Source organism: Heterodontus francisci, chromosome 22, assembly GCF_036365525.1.
Source record: "Heterodontus francisci isolate sHetFra1 chromosome 22, sHetFra1.hap1, whole genome shotgun sequence".
Taxonomy (NCBI): domain Eukaryota; kingdom Metazoa; phylum Chordata; class Chondrichthyes; order Heterodontiformes; family Heterodontidae; genus Heterodontus; species Heterodontus francisci.
The window spans coordinates 77829519-77855265 of record NC_090392.1 but is presented as its reverse complement, the minus strand read 5'-3'; the positions used below and the strand labels follow the sequence as shown (position 1 = coordinate 77855265).

The window sequence follows — 25747 nt, the reverse complement described above, 5'->3', positions numbered from 1 at the left end:
TAATTGTACCAGCTCTTTGAAAGAACTATATAATTAGTCACCCCCCCACCCCCACCGTATTTTTTTCTCCTTCAAGTATTTATCCAATTCTCTTTTGAAAGTTACTGTTGAATCTGCTTCCACTGCCCTTTCAGGCAGCGCATTCCAGATCACAACAACTCACTGTGTTTAAGAAGTGTTTCCTTATCGTCCCTCTGGGTCTTTTGCCAATTATCTAAAATTTGTGTCCTCTGGTGACTGACCCTCCTGCCAGTGGAAAGACTTTTTCCTTATTTATTCCATCATTGTTCTGTGCCCATGGTCAGAACTACAACTTGTCAAAAACGGTTCTCCATTTTGAGGGCAATTATAAAAGTAGCACTGCAGAAATGATAGAAAGAGGGTTTTAAAAAATTGCATTTTGGGTTAGGAAATCCAACAACAAAAAAATCAAGTGGCGTTTCTGTGGCCACGGAGCCCAGATGTTTTCGTTAGAAAATCCTGGGTAGCTGGGAAAAGGGTTTTGCCGCATTCACCTTTTAAAAGCGGCTTGGAGGGGAGGAGAGAGAGAGAGAGAGAGAGAAATGAGTAAAATCGGTTTCCATTCGTGCTCTTGATAAACAGACGGTGGTGCACTTCATTACGCTGCTCCTGTTCATTTCGGACCGAATGCAGATGCAGCTCATTAAAATAAAAACAGAAAATGCTGGAAATACTTGGCAGGTCAGACAGCATCTGTGGAGAGAAAAATAGAGTTAACGTTTCAGGTCTGTGACCTTTCATGACCTGCTGAGTATTTCCAGCATTTTCTGTCTTTATTTCAGATTTCCAGCATCAGCAGTATTTTGCTTATGGTAACCCGGGTAAAACTCACGTTATCAGCTGCTCGGGGCAATAACATGTCTGGCTTGATAAAAAAAAAATCAACAGCAAACAGCCTTTAAAAAAAAATAGGGAGGAGAGTGGTAGAGGAAGAATGAATGAAACAGATACAGATTTCCCACTGAAACTAACCCACTGGTGAAATTCACACAGCCCGGGCTCACTATCCTCTCCTCACTGTCACCAAACCAGTCACCGGGCTCTGGGTGACCCGACACTAAAACTGCATCGTAACCACCCGGTCCAGTTCCAAAACTACCCAGGACAATCTCCCACCTTCCTGCCTGCAGGCCCTGGATTTCTTTATGATGTGAGAGGGAGGTAGGAGGGTTAGAGGGAGGTAGGAGGGTTAGAGGGGGCCCGTTTCAATCTGAAGTTTAAAAAAAATTGCAATTGCGAAGGGGCGACAGAGACCCGTTAACCTGTCATTCCCCTTTTCGGACGCTGCGCGTTTTCATCATATTCTGTATTTTAAACATGTTTGGGATCTCTAGGCCATGTGACAACCCCCTACCCAACAATGTAGCAACATCTGTTACAGAAAGGAACGTTACAGCAAAGAGAAACACAGTATCAGAGCAGCGCCATTTGGATACAGTAACAACGCGGAGCAAAAAAAAAAGGAAACAAAGAGACAGAGAAAAACAGATACACATCAACTTACGCCCGGGCTTTAGGGAATCCCATTGATAGGAAGACCTCCAGAGTTGATCCATGTTTGACGGTCCCAGGCCGGTTCTGCCGAGTCTTTCTGGGTATAACTTTGCTGTAAAGCTCTTCCTTAGTAGCCATGCCGTGTGAGATTAAAGTGCCATTCCAGGGAAAAGAGTCCTCGCATCTACAACATGCAGAGAGAGAGCGTCTCTCACTCAAACACAGCCCAAGAGCGTAAAGGAACAACTTCCTGGTACAAACACAGGGGTCTAAAGTCACCCAGGCGACATTCACTGAAACCACACGTCGGTCGGAAGCCTCAATATCGCCTCCTCAAAATATTACACAAGAGCTGATATTTTCTTCAGCATGGAGGAAAGGAAAATGTTTCTAACGAGCTGCAGAGTGCTCAGTGACTGACTAATTTATGAATGAGTCCGGGGAACAGTATAATCAGCATCCCTCCCTCCCTTATTTGGAGATCTCAACCCACGCTGCCGGATCTGGAATTACTCTTTACGGAAAAGTTCAGAGGCATCAATTAATCATCAATACGATACTCAGCTAATAATTCATGAATAGAATTTTTTTTACTAACTACTTCCAGGTCTTCTATTCAATATTCTGGGCGGGTTCAATAACATTGTAATTCTACATAATAACAGTGTTATTTCAATCTATGTATTTGGGGCTGAGCTGATGGAACCTGCTTCAAGAGTGGCTTTGAAGAATGAAGGCTCTGAAATTGTGGGTTCAAGTCCCGCTCCAGAAACTTGAGCACAAAATCCAGGCTGACACTCCCAGTGCAGTACTGAGGGAATGCTGCACTGTTGGACCTGCTGTCTTTCAGCTGTCCTCTCAGGTGGGCGTAAAATATCCCATGCTACTATCTGAAGAAGAGCAGGGGAGATGTCCCTGATGTCCTGCCCCTCCATTATCCATCAACCAGTGTGGGAAAAAGTGTGGGAATTTGCTGTATGTAAATCGGCTGCTGGGATTGCAACAGTGACAGTATTTGCAAGTTGCTGACTTGCCTGTAAAGAACTTTGAGATGTTTTGAGGTTGTGAAAAGTACAAGTTGTTTATTTCTGCACACAGAGGAGGAGCAATGTTCTGACACAGTTTTATAATGACTGCAGAAGCAGCTAGCAAAAAAATCTATTCATTCATCCCAGCCGAAAATACACGCTTCAACCAAGCAGGAGAAGGACTGGGACCAGGCAAGGGGTTGCTCCTGGTTTTGGATGGTTCCTAAGTGAGCTGTTTATAAAAGTCTTAAAATATAAACAACACAGCGACCCAGCACCTACCCTACGCCCAGAAACCCCTCCTCCACAGACAGAATCAATGGAGGAGGAGGCAGCAGATGGACAAACAGGTCAGTGGCAAGTGGTACAAAGGAAAACCACAAAGAAAAAACCTCCAAAAGCGGAACAGGCCACCACCCAAACCAGTGGCAAGAGGAGGTTACCGTCTGAGACAGACTACAGCAGCTCCTCTTCACTGGACGAGGAAGTGCCGGAACGACGGCCCCTTCAAAAGAGGCGGCAGAACTCAAAGGAGCTGGAAGATAAAGCCCCCCAGCACCCGGGCACTGGAAGGTGTGATGGGCCCAGCGCACCCCAAACCCAAAGCGCTACACCTAGCAACATGCCCAGTGCATCCCAGCTCTGGGAAGCCAGGAGCAGTGATGTTTTCAAGGAGGAACAGAGGGGAACAGCAGAGGACAGCCCAATCCTTGCTGCCTCCAAGAACCTCCACCCCCCAAACCCCCCCCCCACCCCCGCCGATGTCACCCCAGTGAAAAACCAGGAGGGGTTTCTGAGCCCAACAATCGAGAAACAGCTTGCGTACACTATGGGTATGCAGGAACATCCTGAAGAAATGGGACTAGCAAGGACAAATGGTGTGGGAAGCAACAACTAACTTTAAAAAAATGGGTATAAAGATTGCTTCAATTAATGTGCGTAGCATTAAATCCACTACGCGATGTGTTTCAACCTTGGATTACCTCGCCAAGGTCAAAGCTGACCTACTGTTTCTGCAGGAGTGTGGAATACCACACCTCAGCACCTACAGGCAGTGGTCGCGATGGTGGCCCCACAGGCCATCGATCTGGTCGGGTGGTAATGATTGCCGTTCCTCCGGCCTGGGTATTCTGCTGCGGGGAGGTAACTTCACCATCTCTGAAGTTAAGGAGGTGGTGGGCGGCCGCCTCCTCGTAGCAGACGTGATGTACAACAACGCTCCGCTCCGGTTGATCAACGTGTACGCCCCGGTACAACGCAGCGAGCGGCTGACCGTCTTCCAGCAGCTCCCACTGCTGCTGTTGACGTCCAGGCCGGTCATCCTAGGCGGTGACTTCAACTGCATCATCGATGCGGCTGGACGATCCGGCAGTGACGACAGCAAACTGGACACTACGTCCAGATTCCTAATAGAAACAGTTAAAGATGCCAAACTGCACGACGTCTTCAGCAAACCTGCATATGGAGTGCAGCGTAGATACACATGGTCAAGATCGGACGGGTCTGCTTGTTCCAGGATTAACTTCCTGCTTGTGTCCTGTGCTGTCACGGTCAGATCCACGACGAAAGCCGGTGTTCTTCTCCAACCACTGCCTCTTACTGGCCGACTGTCACTTACAGGACGACCAGCGGGTTGGCAGAGGGGCATGGAAGCTCAATGCTACACTGCTAACCCCAGAGAACGCTGAGGAACTCAAAAGGGATTACAAAGGTTGGAGGACCGTGAAACCCCTCTTTGAGTCTCCAGTTCACTGGTGGGAAGCGATCAAGGAGAACATCAAGAGGTTCTTTATCTTCAAAGGTGTTCAGAGGGCGAGAGAGAGACAGAGGGCAATGTCCCGACTCCAGAAAAGTATGCAAAATCTGCTCCGGCTGCTGACGATGGGGATCGAGGTCAAGGAGGACCTCCATGAGGTGAAGAGCCAGCAGGCCTCGCTCTTTGCCACGGAGGCCTCCAAGATCATCTTCCGGTCCAGAGTCCGCTCCATCGAGCAGGATGAGACGTGCTCGCGTTACTTCTTCCAAAAGGTGCACAGAGAGAGCTCTGTTATCAGCAGCCTGAAGGAAGAAGATGGCTCGGTAACGGCTTCGCAGTCCGACATACTAAGGATCAGCAAATCCTTTTATGCTGGGCTGTATGACGCAAAGCCCACAGACAGCAGAGCCTCCCAGTCCTTCCTGTCATCTATCACAGAGGTCTTAGATGACAGCAGGAGGGAGAGACCTGACAAGCCGCTAACTCTGGACGAGCTGACAAAGGCCGTCAAGTCCTTCGAGACGAGTAAAACTCCCGGAAGCAATGGCTTACCGGTTGAGTTGTACTCGGCCCTATGGGACTGGGTCGGCCCAGACCTGCTGGAAGTATACGAGAGTATGCTCCTGGCCGGCAGCATGTCAGAATCCATGAGGAAAGGCATCATCACCCTCATTTACAAGCAGAAGGGGGAGAGGGCAGAAATCAGAAATTGGCGGCCCATCTCACTGCTTAATGTTGACTACAAGATTCTGTCCAAAGTCATCACCAGTTGAGTCAAGTCTGCTCTGGAGTTGGTGATTCACCCCGATCAGACCTGTACTGTACACAGCAGGAAGATCTCTGATAGTCTCGTGCTACTCAGGGATACGATCGCCTATGTGCGGGACAGGAGGGTGGACACCTGCCTCATCAGCCTGGACCAGGAGAAGGCTTTTGACAGGATATCGCACACCTACATGATGGACGTGCTTTCCAAAATGGGGTTTGGGGAGGGAATCTGCAATTGGATCAAACTGCTCTACATTAACATCAGTAGCGCAGTCTCAATCAACGGGTGGGAATCAGAAAGTTTCCCGATCAAATCTGGAGTCAGACAGGGCTGTCCTCTCTCCCCTGTCTTGTTTGTTTGCTGTATTGAACCCTTTGCTGAGTCTATTAGGAAGGATGCGAGCATAAGAGGGGTGACAATCCCAGGCAGCGGAGGCACTCAGGTTAAAACCTCCCTGTACATGGATGACGTCGCCGTCTTCTGCTCGGACTCGCTGTCTGTGCGCAGTCTGATGAGCATCTGCAACCAGTTCGAACTGGCCTTGGGAGCCAAAGTTAACCACGGCAAGAGCGCGGCCATGTTCTTTGGGAACTGGGCTGACCAATCCTTTGTCCCCTTCACCGTCAGGTCAGATTACCTGAAGGTGCTGGGGATATGGTTCGGAAGGGCCGGGGCGTGCACCAAAACATGGGAGGAGCGAGTAGCCAGGATACACCATAATCTGAACATGTGGGAGCAGCGATCTCTCTCCATTGTGGGTAAGAACCTGGTCATCAGGTGCGAGGCGCTCACGTTGTTGCTCTACGTGGCGCAGGTCTGGCCCATACCCCACTCCTGCGCTGTGGCGGTCACCCGAGCCATTTTCCACTTCATCTGGGGATCTAAAATGGACCGGGTCCGGAGGGACACGATGTTCAAACCTCTGGATAAGGGCGAGAAAAATGTACCCAACGTCGCCCTCATCCTGATGACTACCTTCGTGTGCGGCTGCATCAAGCTGTGTGTAGACCTCCAGTACGCAAACTCCAAGTGTCACTACGTGCTGAAGTTTTATCTGTCCCCGGTGTTGCAAAGGATGAGTCTGGTCACATTGCCACGGAATGCTCCATCCAGTTGGACTGTGCCGTACCACCTATCCTTCATGGGAAAGTTTCTGCGGAAAAACACCTTTGACCACCAATCCATCAGGCAGTGGTCTGCACGGAATGTCCTCAAGGGCCTACAGGAAAAAGAGATGGTGGATCCTGTCGGATGGTTCCCCGAGCAGACTGCCAAAGTCATTTGGCAGAATGCCTCATCACCAGAACTTTCAAACAAGCACCAAGATGCAGCTTGGCTGGTGGTGAGAAGAACCTTCCCCGTCAGACCCTTCCTGCACACCCAAACTCTCAACCCCTCCGCACAATGCCCTCGCGGTGGCTGTGGTGGGGAAGAGATAGTTGCCCACCTCCTTCTGGAATGTGCCTTTGCAAAGCAGCTGTGGAAAGAGATGCAGTGGCTTTTATTTATTTTTTAAAGAGATACAGCACTGAAACAGGCCTTTCGGCCACCGAGTCTGTGCCGACCAACAACCACCCATTTATACTAATCCTACATTAATCCCATATTCCCACCATTCTCCTACCACCACTAGGGGCAATTTACAATGGCCAATTTACCTATCAACCTGCAAGTCTTTGGCTGTGGGAGGAAACCGGAGCACCCGGCGGAAACCCACACGGTCACAGGGAGAACTTGCAAACACTACACAGGCAGTACCCAGAACTGAACCCGGGTCGCTGGAACTGTGAGGCTGTGGTGTTCACCACTGCGCCACTGTGTCTCCTTTTGTCAAGGCTTATCCCAAGCAGCTCTGTAACACAGGAGTCTGTGCTCTACGGGCTGTTCCCAGGGACGCACACCGAGACAAACACCAACTGCTGCTGGAGGACTATCAATTCGGTGAAAGACGCCCTTTGGTCTGCCCGAAACTTGCTGGTCTTCCAGCGCAAAGAGTTGTCCACAACCGAATGTTGCAGACTGGCACATTCCAAGGTCCAGGACTACGTGCTGAGGGATGCACTAAAGCTTGGGGCAGCCGCAGCAAAGGCTCAATGGGGAAAGACCACAGTCCTCCCACCAAGCTGAACTGAGGGGCTGGATCCATGGAAAACCCCTCGAACTGTATCTGGAAAATATTTGCTGTAAAAAGTACATGGCATGTAAAATGAAATGGAAGGGTTGTGAGGCAACTCACTCCTGTATTGAAGAAAACTGATCTCCTTTGCATTGTTTGTATTTTTTGACTTGGTGCTGTTTGGAACTGTTTTGTAATTTTTTTTTAACAGATTTTTATAAATAAAGCATATTTTGGAAATAAAAAAAACAACACAATATTCATTGTATGCCCCTCCCCCAGTTTTCTTTCTATCTCCTTGAGGATGTTAACTCGGGCTAATGTACAGTTCCACAGACCCACACACCCACATACCTCCCTCAAGTGTCCAGGAGCTGTGTTGCGTCCTGATTGGGTTGCTAACCCTCCAGCATTGTCCTTGAGTCTCCAGGAATTAAGGATTAATCTCCAGGATACTGCTGCCAGTGTTACCCAGGAGAAATATCATAAGAGCATTAAAAAATGTCTTCTTTTTCTTCATTTTAATAGAACTGTTTTATGATAACTCACAATATTTATGAGATATAAAAATATTGATGAGGAATAACATCTACATTGGCTCCCAGTCAAAAAAAGTCTTGATTTAAAAATTCTCATCCTTGTTTTCAAATCCCTCCATGGCCTGGCCCCTCCCTCTCTCTGTAACCTCCTCCAACCCCACAACCCTCCGAGATCTCTGCACTCCTCTAATTCTGGCATCTTGTGCTGGGGCGGCGCAGTGGTTAGCACCGCAGCCTCACAGCTCCAGTGACCCTGGTTTGATTCTGGGTACTGCCTGTGTGGAGTTTGCAAGTTCTCCCTGTGTCTGTGTGGGTTTCCGCCCACAGCCAAAGACTTGCAGTTTGATAGGTAAATTGGCCCTTGTAAATTGCCCCTAGTGTAGGTAGGTGGTAGGAGAATGGTGGGAATGTGGTAGGGAATATGGGATTAATGTAGGGTTAGTATAAATGGGTGGTTGATGGTCGGCACAGACTCGGTGGGCCGAAGGGCCTGTTTCAGTGCTGTATCTCTAAATAAAATTTTTTAAATCCCTGTCTTTGGCAGCCATGCCTTCAGTTGCCTAGGCCCCAAGCTCTGGAATTCCCTCCATAAACCTCTCCACCTCTCTTTCCTCCTTTGAGACACTCCTTAAAACCTACCTCTTTGACCAAGCTTTTGGTCAACTGACCTCATATCTCCTTTTGTGGCTGGGTTTATACTTTGGTTTATAATGCACATGTGAAACAGCTTGGGACATTTCATTATGTTAAAGGCACTATATAAATAAATAAAAGTTGTTTTTGTTGTTGTTGTTTGACTGACAGTCAAGGATCATCCAATTGGGTGATATTCACTTTCCAATTGGGTCAAGAAGGTGGGGCACCGTGAGGATGGATGTGTTGGGCCACCAATTGCACGACTGTTGTTTTGCAAACACGTCTTTATGGAAAATGCCCTCTTTAATAAAACAGGCAGTTCATCTGGTGCATTCGGGCAGGTTCTTATCTCAGTTATATTCTTTAAGCAGAAGAGGGGAAGAAAATCAGATCACAAGTTCACTTGGGAGGCTATCAATCACCTAGTGCAGGAAGTCTGAGAGGGCGTCAAATGGGGTAAAGTGGGCGTTTTAAAAATTAAAATAGAGTAATTTAAGAGTCTCATTAGGCTGTTGATATTGCACAATTTTTTGGAGCAATTTTTCACCCATCCTCCTCATCCATTGGATCCCAATCCGATACACATTATCTATAGACGAGACTAAATCATGTAAGCATTAGCAGGCTATCCTACCGTGTGGGGCATCACTGCCGTGTTAGAAGGCATCACAAGATAGCAATCAGCAACAGGAATCCTGCCTGAATTTTCTTCTTCTTACTCCGGGGTACTGAGGCCAATTGTAGCCCTTCCCCCCTCACCCACTTTTCCCCCCTCACCCACCTTTTCCCCTCACCCCCACCCTCACCCTTTCCCTCAACTGCTGCAGCTGAGGTCAGCACACATCACAGATCAAATCTGCAAACCTCCCGGTCCTTGACACAATCTGCCTATTGTAGAGAGGCAAGGGATTCACCCTCTCTGCTCTGACTTTACATTTGTCAGTCTCCTGCCTTCAGTAACAGCACTTGGTTCTTGTCAATGCAATTTAAAGGTATGTTGAAATGCTGTGACTTATTAGTGCAGAGACACAATGAAGCACTAGATAAATACAACTCTTTCTTTATTCCTTTCTCTATACTGTTGATGCCCCATTCCGATGTCTCCTGCAATGATACTGCCCCTTTAATGCTATTACTTATTAGCCATACTGACAAATGGAGCAGCTGCTGCCATTGCTTATCTACAGCTGTTTCAGTGAGTGGCTGCATTCTAACACTGGACCATCTGCCATGTGCTGTTCTCGACTGCCAGCTAATTAACTCAAATCCTCACGTGGATCTCCCGTGAAACAGCTCTTTGACAGAATCTTTGTAGTTTTGCATATAACCATATAACAGTACCAATTCACATGCACACACGACAAATAATTTTCATCCCTTCTTGTCGGGCCTCCCATGTCACAATGAAACTGAACTGGAAGAAGGGGGAAGTGACCAGCTCCATGGCCTTCTATTTCAGGAGGGCATGCACCAGAGAGACCACCCATTGTTTTCACCCCTTCCCACCCCACGCAAAAGCACTTCGCTTTATAGAAACAGAGTCTGCTGACAGCACAAAAGCAGGCCATTTGGCCCATCATTATGGGCGGCACAGTGGCGCAGTGGTTAGCACCGCAGCCTCACAGCTCCAGGGACCCGGGTTCAATTCTGGGTACTGCCTGTGCGGAGTTTCCAAGTTCTCCCTGTGACCGCGTGGGTTTTCGCCGGGTGCTCCGGTTTCCCCCACACCCAAAGACTTGCAGGTGATAGGTAAATTGGCCGTTGTAAATTGCCCCTAGTGTAGGGAGGTGATAGGGAATATGGGATTACTGTAGGGTTAGTATAAATGGTTGGTTGTTGGTCGGCACAGACTCGGTGGGCCGAAGGGCCTGTTTCAGTGCTTTATCTCTAAATAAAAAAATACCTGTGCCAGCTCTTTGAAACTACTAAAATAAAAGCAAAATACTGCAGATGCTGAAATAAAAACAAAATGCTGGAAATACTCAGCAGTAAGGCAGCATCTGTGGAGATAGAAACAGAGTTAACGTTTCAGGTCTGTGACCGTTCCTGATGAAACTTTCTCCCAGCAACAACACAATGTATTTATATATCGCCTTTAATGTAGGAAAAGGTCCCAAGACACTTCACAGGAGTGATTCTCAAACAAAATTTGACAGAGTCACATGAAGAGACCAAACAGGTAGGTTTTAAGCAGCATCTGAAAAGAGGAGAGAGAGGCAGAGAGGTTTAGGGAGGGAATTCCAGAGCTTAGGGGCCCAGGCAGTTGAAGGAACAACCGCCAATGGTGAAGCGATGAAAATTGGGGATGCGCAAGAGGCCAGAATTGGAGGAGTGCAGAGATCTCAGGGGGTTGCAGAGCTGGAGGAGGTTACAGAGATAGGGAGGGGCGAGGCCATGGAGGGATTTGAAAACAAATACAAGAATTTTAAAATTGAGGGGCTGCTGTACCAGGAGCCAATGTCGGTCAGTGAGCACAGGGGTGATGGGTGAATGGGACTTGATGCAAATTAGGATACAGGCTGCAGAGTTTTGGATAAGCTTAAGTATATCCTCCCTATTCCTCTATTCTGGAAGTTAATGGCCAGAGCAGTTTCTGCTCTCAGCACAGCTACTGATGTAACACTTGGCCGTAACACCTCTTCATTTGGCCATCCTGCCTGGTAGTGTCACCTACAGCTCATTTGGTTGCACTCTCAACTTTTAGCCAGAAGGGTGTGGGTTCAACTGCAGACAATTGAGCACAAAAAAATCTATTCTGGTGCTCCTAGTGCAGTATTGAGGGAGTGCTGTCTTTTGCATTAGACATTAAACCAAAGCTCTGTCTGTCCTCCCACATGGTTGTAAAAGATCCCATTTTTGAAGAAGAGCAGGGGAGTTCTCCCAGGTGTCCTGGCCAACATCAATTAAACACAGCATCGGAACATGAAATCATTGCTTTGTGGGAGCTTGCTGTGCGTCGTTTGGCTACCGCATTTACAACAGTGACCACACTTCTAAAAGCACTTCATTGGCTGTGAAGTGCTTTGGGACATCCTGAGGTTGTGAAAGGTGCTATAGAAATGCAACTTCTTCTTTACTTCTCTTCATTGTCTGACTCCTGGCCCTACCACCATCAACCATTCCGCACAGTTAAAAAAAACCCAGCGGTGTGTCTCTCAAATAACTTTTCCTTCATTGCTTTTATTCAATAAAACAGAACGGAATTGTGCTGATGGGGGAATGGCGGGTCGCGGGCTGGGTACACTTTGGTTGGCAGACACGGGTGAGGGAGGCACAGGAGCAAGAATGCACAGTGCTGCGAGGGTTCGTCAAATCACATAAAAAGACGATGTGTCTTTCACTCAGCTTCATCTCTCATGGGGCATAGGCAGAGCTGTTCAGTCAGCAGGATCTCCAGATTGCAGAAGTGGTTGCTCTCAGGAGGGGAAGCTGTCAGTCCCGTGTCAGATGTTTTCTCGTTCCTCAGCCCTGCCGGGCCCGGGTGGATGGGGCAGTGGGCGGGGACAGAGTTTAAAGCCTGTTTTTTCAGCGCGTGGAGTCTGTCGAGGTTTCTTTCTACTCCTGATTGGCAGGCAGTGGCTTAACGTGACATACCGTTCTGAGAAGCTGAGGGACCCTCACCCAATTGGGCATTCTGCAGGAGTGAGTGTGAAGAGCAACTTTCTCTGCACCAGTTGGTGTGGTGCTGAGTGAGATGGAGCCATGAAGTCCCAGGCTTGTGCTGAGCTGGCCCACCTCCTCCAGGATGGTGATTACAATTGGCCTCAGGACCCTGGACTAGGGAAGGGAAATAAATCAACCAGAGCTTCTGATCACCCTGTCTGCCCTATCAGGTGGGCAGGAAAGATTCCATGGCACTATTTTGAAGAAGGGCAGGGGAGGTTTCCCCTGACCCCCTCCCCCACGGCCCCGTGCCCCTCAACCAGCACCATAAACAAATTATCTGGTTATTTACCACATTGCTGTTTATGGGATCTTGCTGCGCACACGTTGGCTGCAGTGTTTCCTACACTACAACAGTGTCTACACTTCAAAAATACTTAATTGGCTTTAAAGCACTTTGGGATGTCCTGAGGTTGTGGAAGGTGCTATAGAAATGCAAGTCCGTCTTACTTTCATTGAGCCACTCAGGAAAATACATCTGTGAATGGTCAGGCTCACACATGTGAAGAATGGGGATTAGAACCAGCTTCTGAGAGTGGGGGATTGGGGTAACAAGCAACCCACACACCCCCCCCCCCCTCTTCCCCCACTACCCTCCCACCCAACTGCTCCTGAGAGAGACATTATCTTCGGGGAAGAAAGGGAGAAAATGGAAAAAATATTAAAAGGAAAGAGAGGTCACAAGAAGGAGCAAGAAAGAACAATAGATGCTTCGCTGGGGGTAAGGACGTTCCTTCCACTCTGTTCACATCACAGATCAATCATCAGAGGGCTGGGAGTAGAGTACCTGGTCTCTCAGTCAGCTGGAATGTGTTAACGTAGTCTGGCTACAATCAGCCCATTCACCCTTACCATTTATTAAATAGCTGTCCACTGACCATCAGGCTCAGCAGTGTGTGTGCAGCAAGCTTCTGAACAGAGACAGAGAGCAGACACAGCACAGGAGCAGAATGCAGTCACTCTCACTCCAATTGTTTCCCTATGATTTTTTGCACTGCTGCAGATTTCTATAGCAAACCCAGGCTCAAACCCCAGAGGGAAAGTCGATCAAGTTGCCCCAAAGCCTCAGCTGGTGAATGTACCTTCCCAGTTTGGCAGTCGGAACCTCGCTGAGCTCCAATACCCGCACCGTCAGGGGTCACACATAAGGAAGGGTCCCTTGGATAAGGTGCTGGCTCGCAGTCAATAGCAATATCTCAGCACCTGTAGCCCATTAGGACTGGGATGGCAGGAAGAAAATAAAGTATGGAAAAGTGATATGTCATAGAATCATAGAATAATACAGCACAGAAGGAGGCCATTCAGCCCATCATGTCTATGCTGGCTCTTTGAAAGTGATCCAGTTAGTTCCACTCCCCTGCCCTTTCCCCATAGCCTTGTAATTTCTTCCCCTTCAAGGATTTATCCAATTCTCTTTTGAAAGTTATTTTGAATCTGCTTCCACCGCCCTTTCAGGCAGCGCGTTCCAGATCACAACAACTCACTGTATAAAAAATCACCTTAAATCTGTGTTCCCTGGTGACTGACCCTCCTCTACTGAAACTGTTTCTCCTTATTTACTCTATCTTTGATCAGCATTATCCTTATTAATAGGAATATAGGAACTGGAGAAGGCCATTCAGCCCCTCCAGTTTCTTCCACCCTTTAATTAAATCATGCCTGATCTGCCTCTTAATTCCATTTACTCACCTTTGATTCCATAACCCTTAATACTCTTACCAATGAAAATCCACCAATCTCAATTTTGACATTTTCAATTGATCTCCAGCCTCACAGCTTTTTAGGGGAGAGAGTTCCAGATTTCCACTACTCTTTGTGTGGAGAAGTGCTTCCTCACATCACCCCTGAACAGCCTGGCTCTAATTTTAAGGTCATTCCCCCTTGTTCTGGACTCTCCCACCAGAGGAAATAGTTTCTCTCTATCGACCCTATCAACTCCTTTAATTATCTTAAACACCTCAATTAGATCATCCTTAATCTTCTACAGTGCAGGGAATACAAGCCTTGTCTGTGTGACCTGTCTACTTGATCAGGAAATTATACCCCAGTGTCTTCTTTGTCCTTCTTTGGCCTCCTTATCTCGAGAGACAATGGATACGCGCCTGGAGGTGGTCAGTGGTTTGTGAAGCAGCGCCTGGAGTGGCTATGAAGGCCAATTCTGGAGTGACAGACTCTTCCACAGGTGCTGCAGAAGAAATTGTTTGTCGGGGCTGTTACACAGTTGGCTCTCCCCTTGCGCTTCTGTCTTTTTTCCTGCCAACTGCTAAGTCTCTTCGACTCGCCACGCTTTAGCTCTGCCTTTATGGCTGCCCGCCAGCTCTGGCGATCGCTGGCAACTGACTCCCACGACTTGTGATCAATGTCACAGGACTTCATGTCGCGTTTGCAGACGTCTTTAAAGCGGAGACATGGCCGGCCGGTGGGTCTGATACCAGTGACAAGCTCGCTGTACAATGTGTCTTTGGGGATCCTGCCATCTTCCATGCAGCTCACATGGCCAAGCCAACTCAGGCACCACTGGCTGAGTAGGGTGTATATGCTGGGGATGTCGGCCGGTGTAAAGTCCAACAAAACCCCTGAAATCCCCTGCAGTGTCCAGTGCAGACCAGGCTTCACACTGATATCAATGCACCTTAATTGCCACAAACAGCACAAACTGCACCCATCAGCTGTGTGCCATAGTTGGTGATTACACCAAGCTCGGAGCCAGAGTCACATCCAGTGCAGAGAGACGAGGTGAAGCACAGAACTGTCATTTGTCAAAAATGCTCAGATTATGTGAGAAGAGCCGGGTGTAGTGATCAGCTTAATGTGGAATGGGGAGCCCTCTCGTGGTAGCACACAGTAAGGACTTGTAGAAACAGGAAAAGACCAGTTCGCTCACAAGTTCATCCTGAATTGATAGATCCCGGCCCCACTTCTCCCCCTTCTCACCATATCCTGACCAAATGGCATCTATGTGACTGTGTCCATGGTAAACTATCCCTCTCCTACCCATCTGTAGCCTTTGACATGGTCAATCACACCATCCTCCTCCAATGCCTCTCCTCTATCGTCAGCTGGGTGAGACTGCCCTCACCTGGTTCCATACTTACCTATCACATTGTAGTCAGAGAATCAACTGCAAAGGCTTCTCTTCCCACTCCCACACTGTTAGCTCTGGAGTCTCCCAAGGGTCTATCCTTGGTTCCCTTCTATTTCTCATCTACATGCTGCCCCTCAGTGACATCATCCAAAAACACATCAGTCTCCACATGTACACTGACACCATCAGCTCTCTCTCACCACCATCTCTCCCAAGCCCTCCACTGACTCTGATTTGTCACATGAGCAGGAACTTCCTCCAGTTAATTTTTGGGAAGACCCGAAGTCATTGTCTTTGGTCCCCACCACAAACTCAGTTCACTCACCACAGTTTCCATCCTCTCTCTGGAAGAAGTCTGAAGCTGATCCAGAACATTCACAACCTTGATATTGTGTTTGACCCTGACATGAGCTTCTGACCACATATCAGCTCCATTACCAAGACAACCTCCATAACATTACTCAGTTGCTGAAATCCTCATCCATGCCTTTGCTACCTCGAGACCTAACTATTCCAACGGTTTCATGGTCGGCCTCCTGTCTTCCACCCTACATAAACATGTGCTCATCACCCAAAACTCCGCTGCTTGCATCCTAATTCACGCAAAGTGCTATTCACGCCTGTGTTCACCGAGCTTGCTCAACAGCGACATGAGGAAAAACTTTTTTATGCAGTGCGTTGTTAGGATCTGGAGTGCACTGCCTGAGAGTGTGGTGGAGGCGGATTCAATCAAGGCTTTCAAGAAAGAACTGGATAATTATCTGAAGAGAAAAGAATTGCAGGGTTACGGGGAAAAGGCAGGGGAGTGGGACTAAGTGAGTTGCTCTTGCAGAGAGCCGGCACGTACATGATGGGCTGAATGGCCTCCTTCTGTGCTGTAACCATTCTATGATTCTCCTGGTCTGGCAATGCCTCAAGTTTAAGATCCTCATCCTTGTTTTCAAATCCCTCCATGGCCTCACTCCTCCCTATCTCTGTAGCCCTACAACCCTCTGAGATCTTGGTACATCTCCAATGCTGGTCTCTTGAGCATCCCTCATCTTAATCACTCCACCATTGGCAGCTATGCCTTCAGCTGCCTGGGCCCTAAGCTCTGGAATTCTCTCCCTAAACCTGTCCACTTCTCTCTCCTTCTTTAAGACGGTCTTTAAACCCTACCTCTTTGACCAACCTTTTGGTCACCTGTCCTAATATCTCCTTATGTATCTCTGTGTCAAAAAATATTATTGAAAATGCTTTTGTTAAGTGGCATGGGATGTTTTCCTATGCTCAAAGCACTATATAAATGCAATTTGTTGCAATTTTGTTGTTGTCCCTCAGTCCCTTCTCCTTGTAGAAACACATTTAATTGCCTGTTTGACTCATTTGCACTGTCCATTTCAATGTCACAAGAACATAAGAATAGGAGTTGACCATTTAGCCCATCAAGCCTGTTCCACCTGTTGACCACCACTCTGCTACCCTTTACATAAAAATGTTCTGGCAACTTCTGTTTAGAGTCATAGAATAGTACAGCACGGCAGGAAGCCATTCGGCCCATCGAGTCTGCGCCAGCCTCTTTCAAAGAGGATTCTTGTTTGTCCCAGTCCGCCTGCTCTTTCCCCACTTCCCTGCAATTATGTTCCCTTAAAGAAAAAAGGTGGGACTAACAAATCCAGAGTGCCCTGGGTGTGAGGGGCTTAAAGGAAATGTTAAAGAAAAAAAGGGAAGCTTATGGCAAATACCGAGGGCTCGGTACTGCACAAAAACGTACAGGAGTATAAAAAGTGTAGGAATTAAATTAAAATGGAAATTAGGAAAGCAAAGAGAAGGCATGAAAAAATATTGGCAAATAAAATTAAGGAAAACCCAAAGATCCTTTATAAATACATAAAGAGCAAGAGGATAACTAAAGAAAGAGTAAGGCTTATTAGGGATCGTAAGGTTGGTGGAAGACGTGGGTATAGTTCTTAATACTTTGCATCTGTTTTCACAAAAGAGATGGACAATAGAGACATGACAATCAGGGAGGAAGAGTGTGAAATATTAGATGAAAGTAACATAGTGACAGGGGAAGTATTAAGGGGTTTAACATCTTTGAAAGTGGATAGATCGCCAGGCCTGGGCAAAATGTATCCTTCACTGTTAAGGGAAGCAAGAGACGAACTAGCAGAGGCTCTGACCATCATTTTCCAATCCTCGCTGGCTACAGGCGTACTGCCAGAGGACTGGAGGACAGCTATAATATTGTACCATTGTTTAAAAAGGGAGAAAGCGATAGACTAAGTAATCACAAGCCAGTCAGCCTAACATCAGTGCTGGAAAAATTATTGGAAAAATTCAGAGGGACAGGACCAATCTTCATTTAAAAAGACACCAATTAATCAAAGACAGTCAGCATGGATTTGTTAAGGGAAGGTCGTGTTTTACAAACAAGATTGAATTTTTTTGAGGAGGTAGCAAGGAGGGTCGATGAGGGTAGTGCATTTGATGTGTTTCTATGGATTTTAGCAAGGTTTTTGATAAGGTGTCACATGACAGACTGGTCAAGAAAGTAAAAGCCGATGGGATTCAAGTCAAAGTGGCAAGCTGGATCCAAAATTGGCTCAGAGGCAGAGAGCAAAGTGTAATGGTTGATGGGTGTTTTTGCGACGAGAAGGCTTTTTCCAGTGGGGTTCCGCAGGTCTCAGTATTCGGTTCCTTGCTTTTTGTGGTACATATCAATGATTTGGAATTGGATATAGGGAGTGTATTTAAGAAGTTTGCAGATGATACAAAAATGGCCGTTGTTGATAATGGTGAAGAAAGCTGTAGACTGCAGGAAGATATCACTGGATGAGTCAAATGGGCGGAACAGTGGCAAATGGAGTTCAATGCAGAGAAGTGTGAGGTAATGCATTTAAGAAAGGGTAACAAGGCAAGGGAATGCACAATAAATGGTCGGACATTGAGAAGTGTAGAGGAACAAAGGGACCTTGGAGTGTACGTCGACAGATCCCTGAATGTGGCTGGACAGGTAGATAAGGTGGTCAAGAAGGCATACGGGATACTTGCCTTTATTAGCTGAGGCATAGAATATAAAAGCTGGGAGATTATGCTGGAAGTGTGTAAAACACTAGATAGGCCACAGCTGGAGTACTGTGTGCAGTTCTGGTCACTGCACTATAGGAAGGATGTGATTGCAGTGGAGAGGGTGCAGAGGAACCTCAGAAGGATATTGCTTGACTGAAGAATTTTAGTTATGAGGAAAGATTGGAGAGGCTAGGTTTGTTTTCTTTGGAACAGAGGAAGCTGAGGAGAGGTCTAATTGAATTGTATAAAATTCTGATGGGTCTAGATAGAGTGGACAGGAAGACCCTACTCCCCTTGGTTGAGAGGCTCATAACCAGGGGGCATAGATTTAGGGTAAGAAGTAGGATGTTTAGAGGGGGATTCGAGGGGAAATTTTTCACCCGTGGGGATCTGGAACTCACTGCCTGAGAGCGTGTTTGGTAGAGGCAGAAACCCTCATAACATTTAAAAAGTACTTGGATACACACTTGAAGTGCTATAACCTACAAGGTGATGGACCAAGAGCTGGAAAGTGGGATTAGGCTGGATTAGGCTACTTGTCGGCTAGGTGTGGACATGATGGGCCGAATGCCTTCTGGGTATAAATTTCTATGATTCTATGACACAGATTTTTAAAGTAATTGGCAAAAGAACCAAAAGTGACATGAGAAAACTTTTTTATGCAGCGAATGGTTAGGATCTGGAATGCACTGCCTGACAGGAGGCTGATTCAATTGTGGCTTTCAAAAGGGATTGGATAAGCAACTGGAGAAAAGAAATTTGCAGGACTATGGGAAAGGGCAGGGGAGTGGGACTAGCTGAATTGGCCTTGCAGAGAGCCAGCACAGAATTGATGGGCTGAATGGCCTCCATCTGTGTTGCAACCATTCTACAGTTCTATGATGTGGTGCTTTTGTTCCGTGAGGTGGGGACTGATTCTGGGCAGACAAAACATCCATCTGCTTTGCAGTCTAGAGGGGGAAAGGACAACTGAAAAGTGAAAAAATACAATCTGGAAAGTTCCATTCAATTCTGTGAAATAGAAGTGCGATTTACTCTATCTTTCTCTTCCCTTTATGACACTCAAACCCTTCTCTCCTGTCTCTGTGTCTTCCTGTTACCCCCTCTTTCCTCCTTTCATTTCTTCCATCTCTGACACTTTACCCCTCAAATCCCTACCCCAACCATTCGCAACTCCTCAACTTTCTTACAAAGCTGTGGAAATATAAAATAAACTCCTTCCCTAACCCTCTCTGTTTTTTTTTATGGCTCAGTGTCAGATTTTATATAATCACACTCCTGTGAAGCGCCTTGGGGCATTTTACCAGATTAAGGGCACGGGTTGATGTTATTGTAATGCATCCTCTGTCTACAGAAGTCATCAAAATGTGTTTTCTTTCCTCTTCTCCTGGAAACCCACTTGGAATGAGTGGTAGCTGCAGAGATGCTTTCCCAATAGACCCTCATTGCACAGGCCGGTTCAACTCCAGTTTATGCTCCTCTAACGAAGACTTCCATCTCTATACTCACTTTTCACATCCTCAGGCCATCCCAAAGTGTTTTGCAGCCAATTAGGTACTTTGCAGTTTAGTTCCTGTTGTAATGTAGGGAACACGGCAGTCATATTGCACACCTCAAACTCCCACAAACAGCAACGTGATAACGACCAGATAATCTGTTTCAGTGATGCAGATTGAGGGATACATATTGACCAGGACAATGGGGACAACGCCCCTTGTGTTCTTCCAATAGTGCAGGGGTCTGTAACCTGCCGCTCTATAACATCTCATTTGCAGCTCCTTTTCCAGTTGGGTCACCTGAACATGGAAAAAGGCTAAAAAAATTAAGTTTAGTAAGAGCCATGTTTTTACTGTGGGGATAAAAGGCTAATCATTGTGCCGCACTTTGAAGTTTCAAATGATTATTTTAACAAAAAACATCATCGTCTCCAGAAGAGCCATAGAGTCATAGAGTTATACAGCACAGAAACAGGCCCTTTGGCCCATCGTGTCCGTGCCGGCCATCAAGCACCTAACTATTCTAATCCCATTTTCCAGCACTTGGCCTGTAGCTTTGTATGCTATGGCATTTCAAGTGCTCGTCTAAATACTTCTTAAATGTTGTGAGGGTTCCTGCCTCTACCACCTCTTCAGGCAGTGCGTTCCAGATTCCAACCTCCCTCTGGGTGAAAAAACGTTTCCTCAAATTCCATCGAAACCTCCTGCCCCTTACCTTAAATCTATGCCCCTTGGTTATTGACTCCTCCGCTAAGGGAAAAAGTTTCTTCCTATCTAACCTATCAATGCCCCTCATAATTTTGTACACCACAATCATGTCCCCCCTCAGCCTTCTCTGCTCTAAGGAAAACAACCCTAACCTTTTCAGTCTCTCTTCATAGCTGAAATGCTCCAGCCCAGGCAACATCCTGGTGAATCTCCTCTGCACTCTCTCCAGTGCAATCACATCCTTCCTATAGTGTGGTGACCAGAACTGTACACAGTACTCCAGCTGTGGCCTAACTAGTGTTTTATACAGCTCCATCATAACCTCCCTGCTCTTATATTCTATGCCTCGGCTAATAAAGGCAAGTATCCCATATGCCTTCCTAACCACCTTATCTACCTGTACTGCTGCCTTCAGTGATCTATGGACAAATACACCAAAATCCCTCTGACCTGTACTTCCTAGGGTCCAAACATCCATTGTATATTCCCTTGCCTTTTTAGTCCTCTCAAAATGCATCACCTCACACTTCTCAGGATTAAATTCCACTTGCCACTGCTCCGCCCATCTTAACAGCCCATCTATATCGTCCTGTAATCTAAGGCTTTCCTCCTCACTATTTATGACACCACCAATTTCCATGTCATCTGCAAACTTACTGATCATACCTCCTATGTTCACATCTAAATCATTAATTTACACTACAAACAGCAAGGGTCCGAGCACCGATTCCTGCTGTACACCACTGGTCACTGGCTTCCACTCGCAAAAACAACCCTCGACCATCACCCTCTACCTCCTGCCACTAAGCCAATTTTGGATCCAATTTGCCAAATTGCCCTGGATCCCATGGGCTCTTACCTGCTTAACCAATCTCCTATGCGGGACCTTATCAAAAGCCTTACTGAAGTCCATGTAGACTACATCAACTGCTTTACCCTCATCTACACATCTAGTCACCTCCTCAAAAAATTCAATCAAGTTAGTTAGACACGATCTCCCCCTGACAAAGCCATGCTGACTATCCCTGATTAATCCCTTCCTCTCCAACTGGAGATTAATCCTGTCCCTCAGAATTTTTCCCAATATTTTCCCAACCACTGATGTTAGACTCACCGGCCTGAAATTACCTGGTTAATCCCTGCTACCCTTCTTGAATAATGGTACCACATTCTCTGTCCTCCAGTCCTCTGGTACCTCTCCTGTGGCCAGAGAGGATTTGAAAATTTGTGTCAAAGCCCCTGCTATCTCCTCCCTTGCCTCACATAACAGCCTGGGATACATCTCATCTGGGGCTGGGGATTTATCCACTTTTAAGCCCGCTAAAACAGCTAATACTTCCTCCCTTTCAATGCTAATTTGTTCAAGTATATCACAATCCCCCTCCCTGATCTCTACACCTACATCGTCCTTCTCCATAGTGAACACAGATGAAAAGTAATCATGAAACCTCACCTATGTCCTCCAGCTCCACACACAGACTGCCTCTCTGGTCCCTAATGGGCCCTCCTCTTTCCATGGTTATCCTCTTGCCCTTAATATACTTATAAAATGTCTTAAGATTTTCCTTTATCTTACCCACTGGTGTTTTTTCATGTCCCCTCTTCGCTCTCCTAATTACTTTTTTTAGTACTCTCCCCAAAACTTTCTATACTCCTCTAGGGCCTCCGCTGTTTTCAGCGCTCCGAATCTGCCATAAGCCTCCTTTTTTTTCCTGATCCAATCCTCTATATCCCTTGACATCCAGGGTTCCCTGGACTTTTTGGTCCTACCCTTCACCTTTACGGGAACATGTTGGCCCTGAACTCTCACTATTTCCTCTTTGAATGACTCCCACTGGTCTGATGTAGACTTTCCTACAGGTAGCTGCTCCCAGTCCACTTTGGCCAGATCCTGTTTTATCATATTGAAATCGGCCTTCCCCCAATTCAGTATCTTTATTTCCGGCCCATCTTTGTCCCTTTCCATAACTACTTTAAATCTTGGAGTTATGGTTACTATCCCCGAAATGCTCCCCCACTAACACTTCTACCACTTGTTCAGCTTCATTCCCTAGGATTAGGTCCAGTACTGCCCCTTCTGTTGTAGGACTTTCTACGTGCTGGCTCAAAAAGCTCTCCTGTATGCATTTTAAGAATTCTACCCCCTTTAAGCCTTTTGCACAAAGACTATCCCAGTTGATACCAGGTAAGTTGAAATCCCATTATCTTATTACCCTATTATTTTTACACCTCTCTGTGTTTTGCCTACATATCTGCTCCTCTATCTCTTCCTGACTGTTTGGAGGCCTGTAATACACTCCCAGCCAAGTGATTGCCCCCTTTTTGTTTTTAAGTTCTACCCATATGGCCTCATTTGAGGAACCTTCGAAGATATCATCCCTCCTTACTGTAGTAATTGACTCCTTGATCAACAGTGCAATGCCACCTCCTCCTTTATCCCCTCTCCTGTCATGCCGGAAGATTCCATACCCTGGAATATTGAGCTGCCACTCCTGCCCCTCCCTCAACCATGTCTCTGTGATAGCAATAATATCATAATCTCATGTGATAATCAACGCCCTCAATTTTCCATCTGCCTTATTAGTAAGACTCCTTGCATTAAAATAGATGCAATCAGCCTTGCATTATTCGCTTGTGCCTTAACAGGTCTGCATTTGCTCTGCCTTCCAGACTGACTCAGTTTCTCTTCTATATTTGTCTGTGCATCACCCCCTACTGTACCTCCACTCTGTACCCATCCCCTTGCCAAATTAGTTTAAACCCCCCCAACAGCACGAGCAAACCTCCCAGCAAGGATGTTGGTCCCGTTCTGGTTCAGGTGCAACCCGTCCAACTTGTACAGGTCCCACCTTCGCCAGAAACAGACCCAGTGATCCAGGAAACTAAAGACCTCCCTCCTGCACCATCTCCTCACCCACACATTCATTTGCTCTATCCTCCTATTCCTATACTCACTAGCACGTGGCACCAGGAGTAATCCAGAGATTACAACCTTTGAGGTCCTGCTTTTTAATCTGCTACCTCGCTCCCTAAATTCTTGTTGCAGGACCTCATCCCTCTTTCTATCTATGTCGTTGGTACCAATGTGAACCATGACCTCTGGCTGTTCACCCTCTCCCTTCAGAATGTCCTGCAGCCGCTCCATGACATCCTTGACCCTCGCACCAGGGAGGCAACATACCATCCTGGAGTCACGTTTGCAGCCACAGAAACGCCTATCTGTACCCCTTACGATAGAATCCGCTATCACTATAGCTCTCCCACTCCTTTTCCTTCCCTGCTGTGCAGCAGAGCCATCCGTGGTGCCACGAAGTTGGCTGTTGCTGCTTTCCCCTGGGAGGCCATCCCCCCCAACAGTATCCAAAGCGGTATATCTGTTTGAGAGGGGGATGGCCACAGGGGACTCCTGCACTACCTGCCTGCGGCTACTACTCCGCCTGGTGGTCACCCATCTCTTTTCTGCCTATGCAACCACTACCTGCGGTGTGACCACCTCACTAAATGTGCTATCCATGACGTCCTCAGCATCACGGATGCTCCTCAGTGAATCCACCCGCAGCTCCAGCTCCGTAATGTGGGTGGCCAGTAGCTGCAGCTGGATACACTTCCTGTACACATGGTCGTCAGGGACAATGGAAGCATCCCCGATTTCCCACATAGCGCAGGAGGAGCATATCACGGGGCTGAGCTCTCCTGCCATGACTTACCTTTAGATTAATTAGTTACTCCTTTCATTAAAAATACTAATTACACTAGGGGCCTTGTTCTACTCCACTAAACCTGTTTGAGTGGTATGGCTACACCATGGTTATAGATAATGCCTTTGACTCGAGGAACAAGTTTAATGTTTGGGGCCATTGTTATTTCTAATATCGCTGAGATGATAAATTAATCTGAACCTGCTGTTAGAAGCATTTTTATCACAAGAATGAAAAGTGGAAAAATTGTCTTAAAGCGACACATCTTAAATAAAAGTTTGTTTTAAAGATGACTTTACTGACAAAGTTAGAGTTAAAAAGTCAAAAAATATAATAATTCAGAGTTAGGTCTATGTTAATTTCAATTTTTTCCCTATTTATACATAAGTTCAATGCAGGTATTTTATTTATTAAATATGCAAATCATGCATTTAACCAGAGACACTTACAGTGCTTTTTAAAATTCATTTATGCGGATGTGGGCATCGCTGGTCAAACCAGCATTTATTGTCCATACCTAATTGCCCATGAGAAGGTAGTGGTGAGCTGTCTTCTTGAACTGCTGCAGTCCATGTGGGGTAGGTACACCCACAGTGCTGTTAGGAAGGGAGTTTCAGGATTTTGGCCCAGCAACAGTGAAGGAACGGCGATATAGTTCCAAGTCAGGATGGTGTGTGACTTAGAAGGGAACTTGAAGGTGGTGGTGTTCCCATGCATCTGCTGCCCTTGTCCTTCTAGGTGGTAGAAGTTGCGGGTTTGGAAGGTGCTGTCTAAGGAGCCTTGGTGCATTGCTGCAGTGCATCTTGTATACGGTACACACTGCTGCCACTGTGTGTCGGTGGTGGAGAGAGTGAATGTTGAAGGTGGTGGATGGGGTGCCAATCAAGCGGGCTGCTTTGTCCTGGATGGTATCGAGCTTCTTGAGTGTTGTTGGAGCTGCACCCATCCAGGCAAGCGTTTGGTTTAGCAATGCTGAATTTTTGTCTTGCAGCTCCCAATAGTTTATATTTTAAGGAATTTGTTTTTTAAAGTCTCTTCAGGTACAAAAGGTTGCAGAGCCCTGCAATAATGCCGTGGGATCTTTTACGTCTACCTGAGAGGGCAGTTTATCATCTCCTCCAAAAGATGGCACTCTCTCAGTACTGTGCTGGGTGCATCAGCCTAGTGTTTATGTACAAGTCTCTGGAGTAGGGTGTGAGCATACAACCGTCTGCCTCATAGATGTGAATGCTACCCACTATGCCACGGCTATCCCAAAGGCTGAGTCCACAGACTGCTGATATAGATGGTGCTGACTGATACCTGTGCCACCAGCGGGTACGTTGTGTGAGCTGGTCGTCTGCCATTGCTGCCAGAAATTCTGCTGCTCTCCAGTCATAGAGGGAGAGGTGCTCAGACTTGTCCCCAATTCTTCACTCCTGTTGGTCACCTGTTATTGACACTCAAAAGAATTGATCATTTTTAAGTGGGGGTGTGGGGGGAGGGGGGTGTGGTGGGTGTTGGGGGGATGGTGGCGGAGCTCCTGACAGCCCAGTTAATTCAGCCCACTCTGGAATTAAATTGGGACTGTGCCATTCCACAGCTGTCCAGCAGATGGCACTCAGACTATTTCTAGGAAGCCCTCGGCTGGGATTTGTTGCACGTTAACCCTGTCAAAGACAACATTTCTGTCGCTCAGAGTAGGGTG

At 46.9% G+C, this 25747-nt stretch overlaps 1 protein-coding gene across 3 annotated transcripts in view; it reads right to left on the bottom strand.

The window, feature by feature from the left end:
• LOC137381476 (ubiquitin-associated and SH3 domain-containing protein B-like) overlaps window positions 1-1976 on the bottom strand; it is a 159756-nt gene extending 157780 nt beyond the window's left edge. For 2 of the 3 annotated variants that reach the window (XM_068054131.1, XM_068054133.1), the window contains exon 1: window positions 1526-1975. In XM_068054131.1, the coding sequence (XP_067910232.1) occupies window positions 1526-1653 (128 nt within the window). In that variant the 5' untranslated portion in view covers window positions 1654-1975. Of the gene's footprint in view, window positions 1-1525 lie in introns of all 3 variants that reach the window. The other variant, XM_068054132.1, reaches the window with a different exon arrangement.
• Window positions 1977-25747: the final 23771 nt, after the last annotated feature.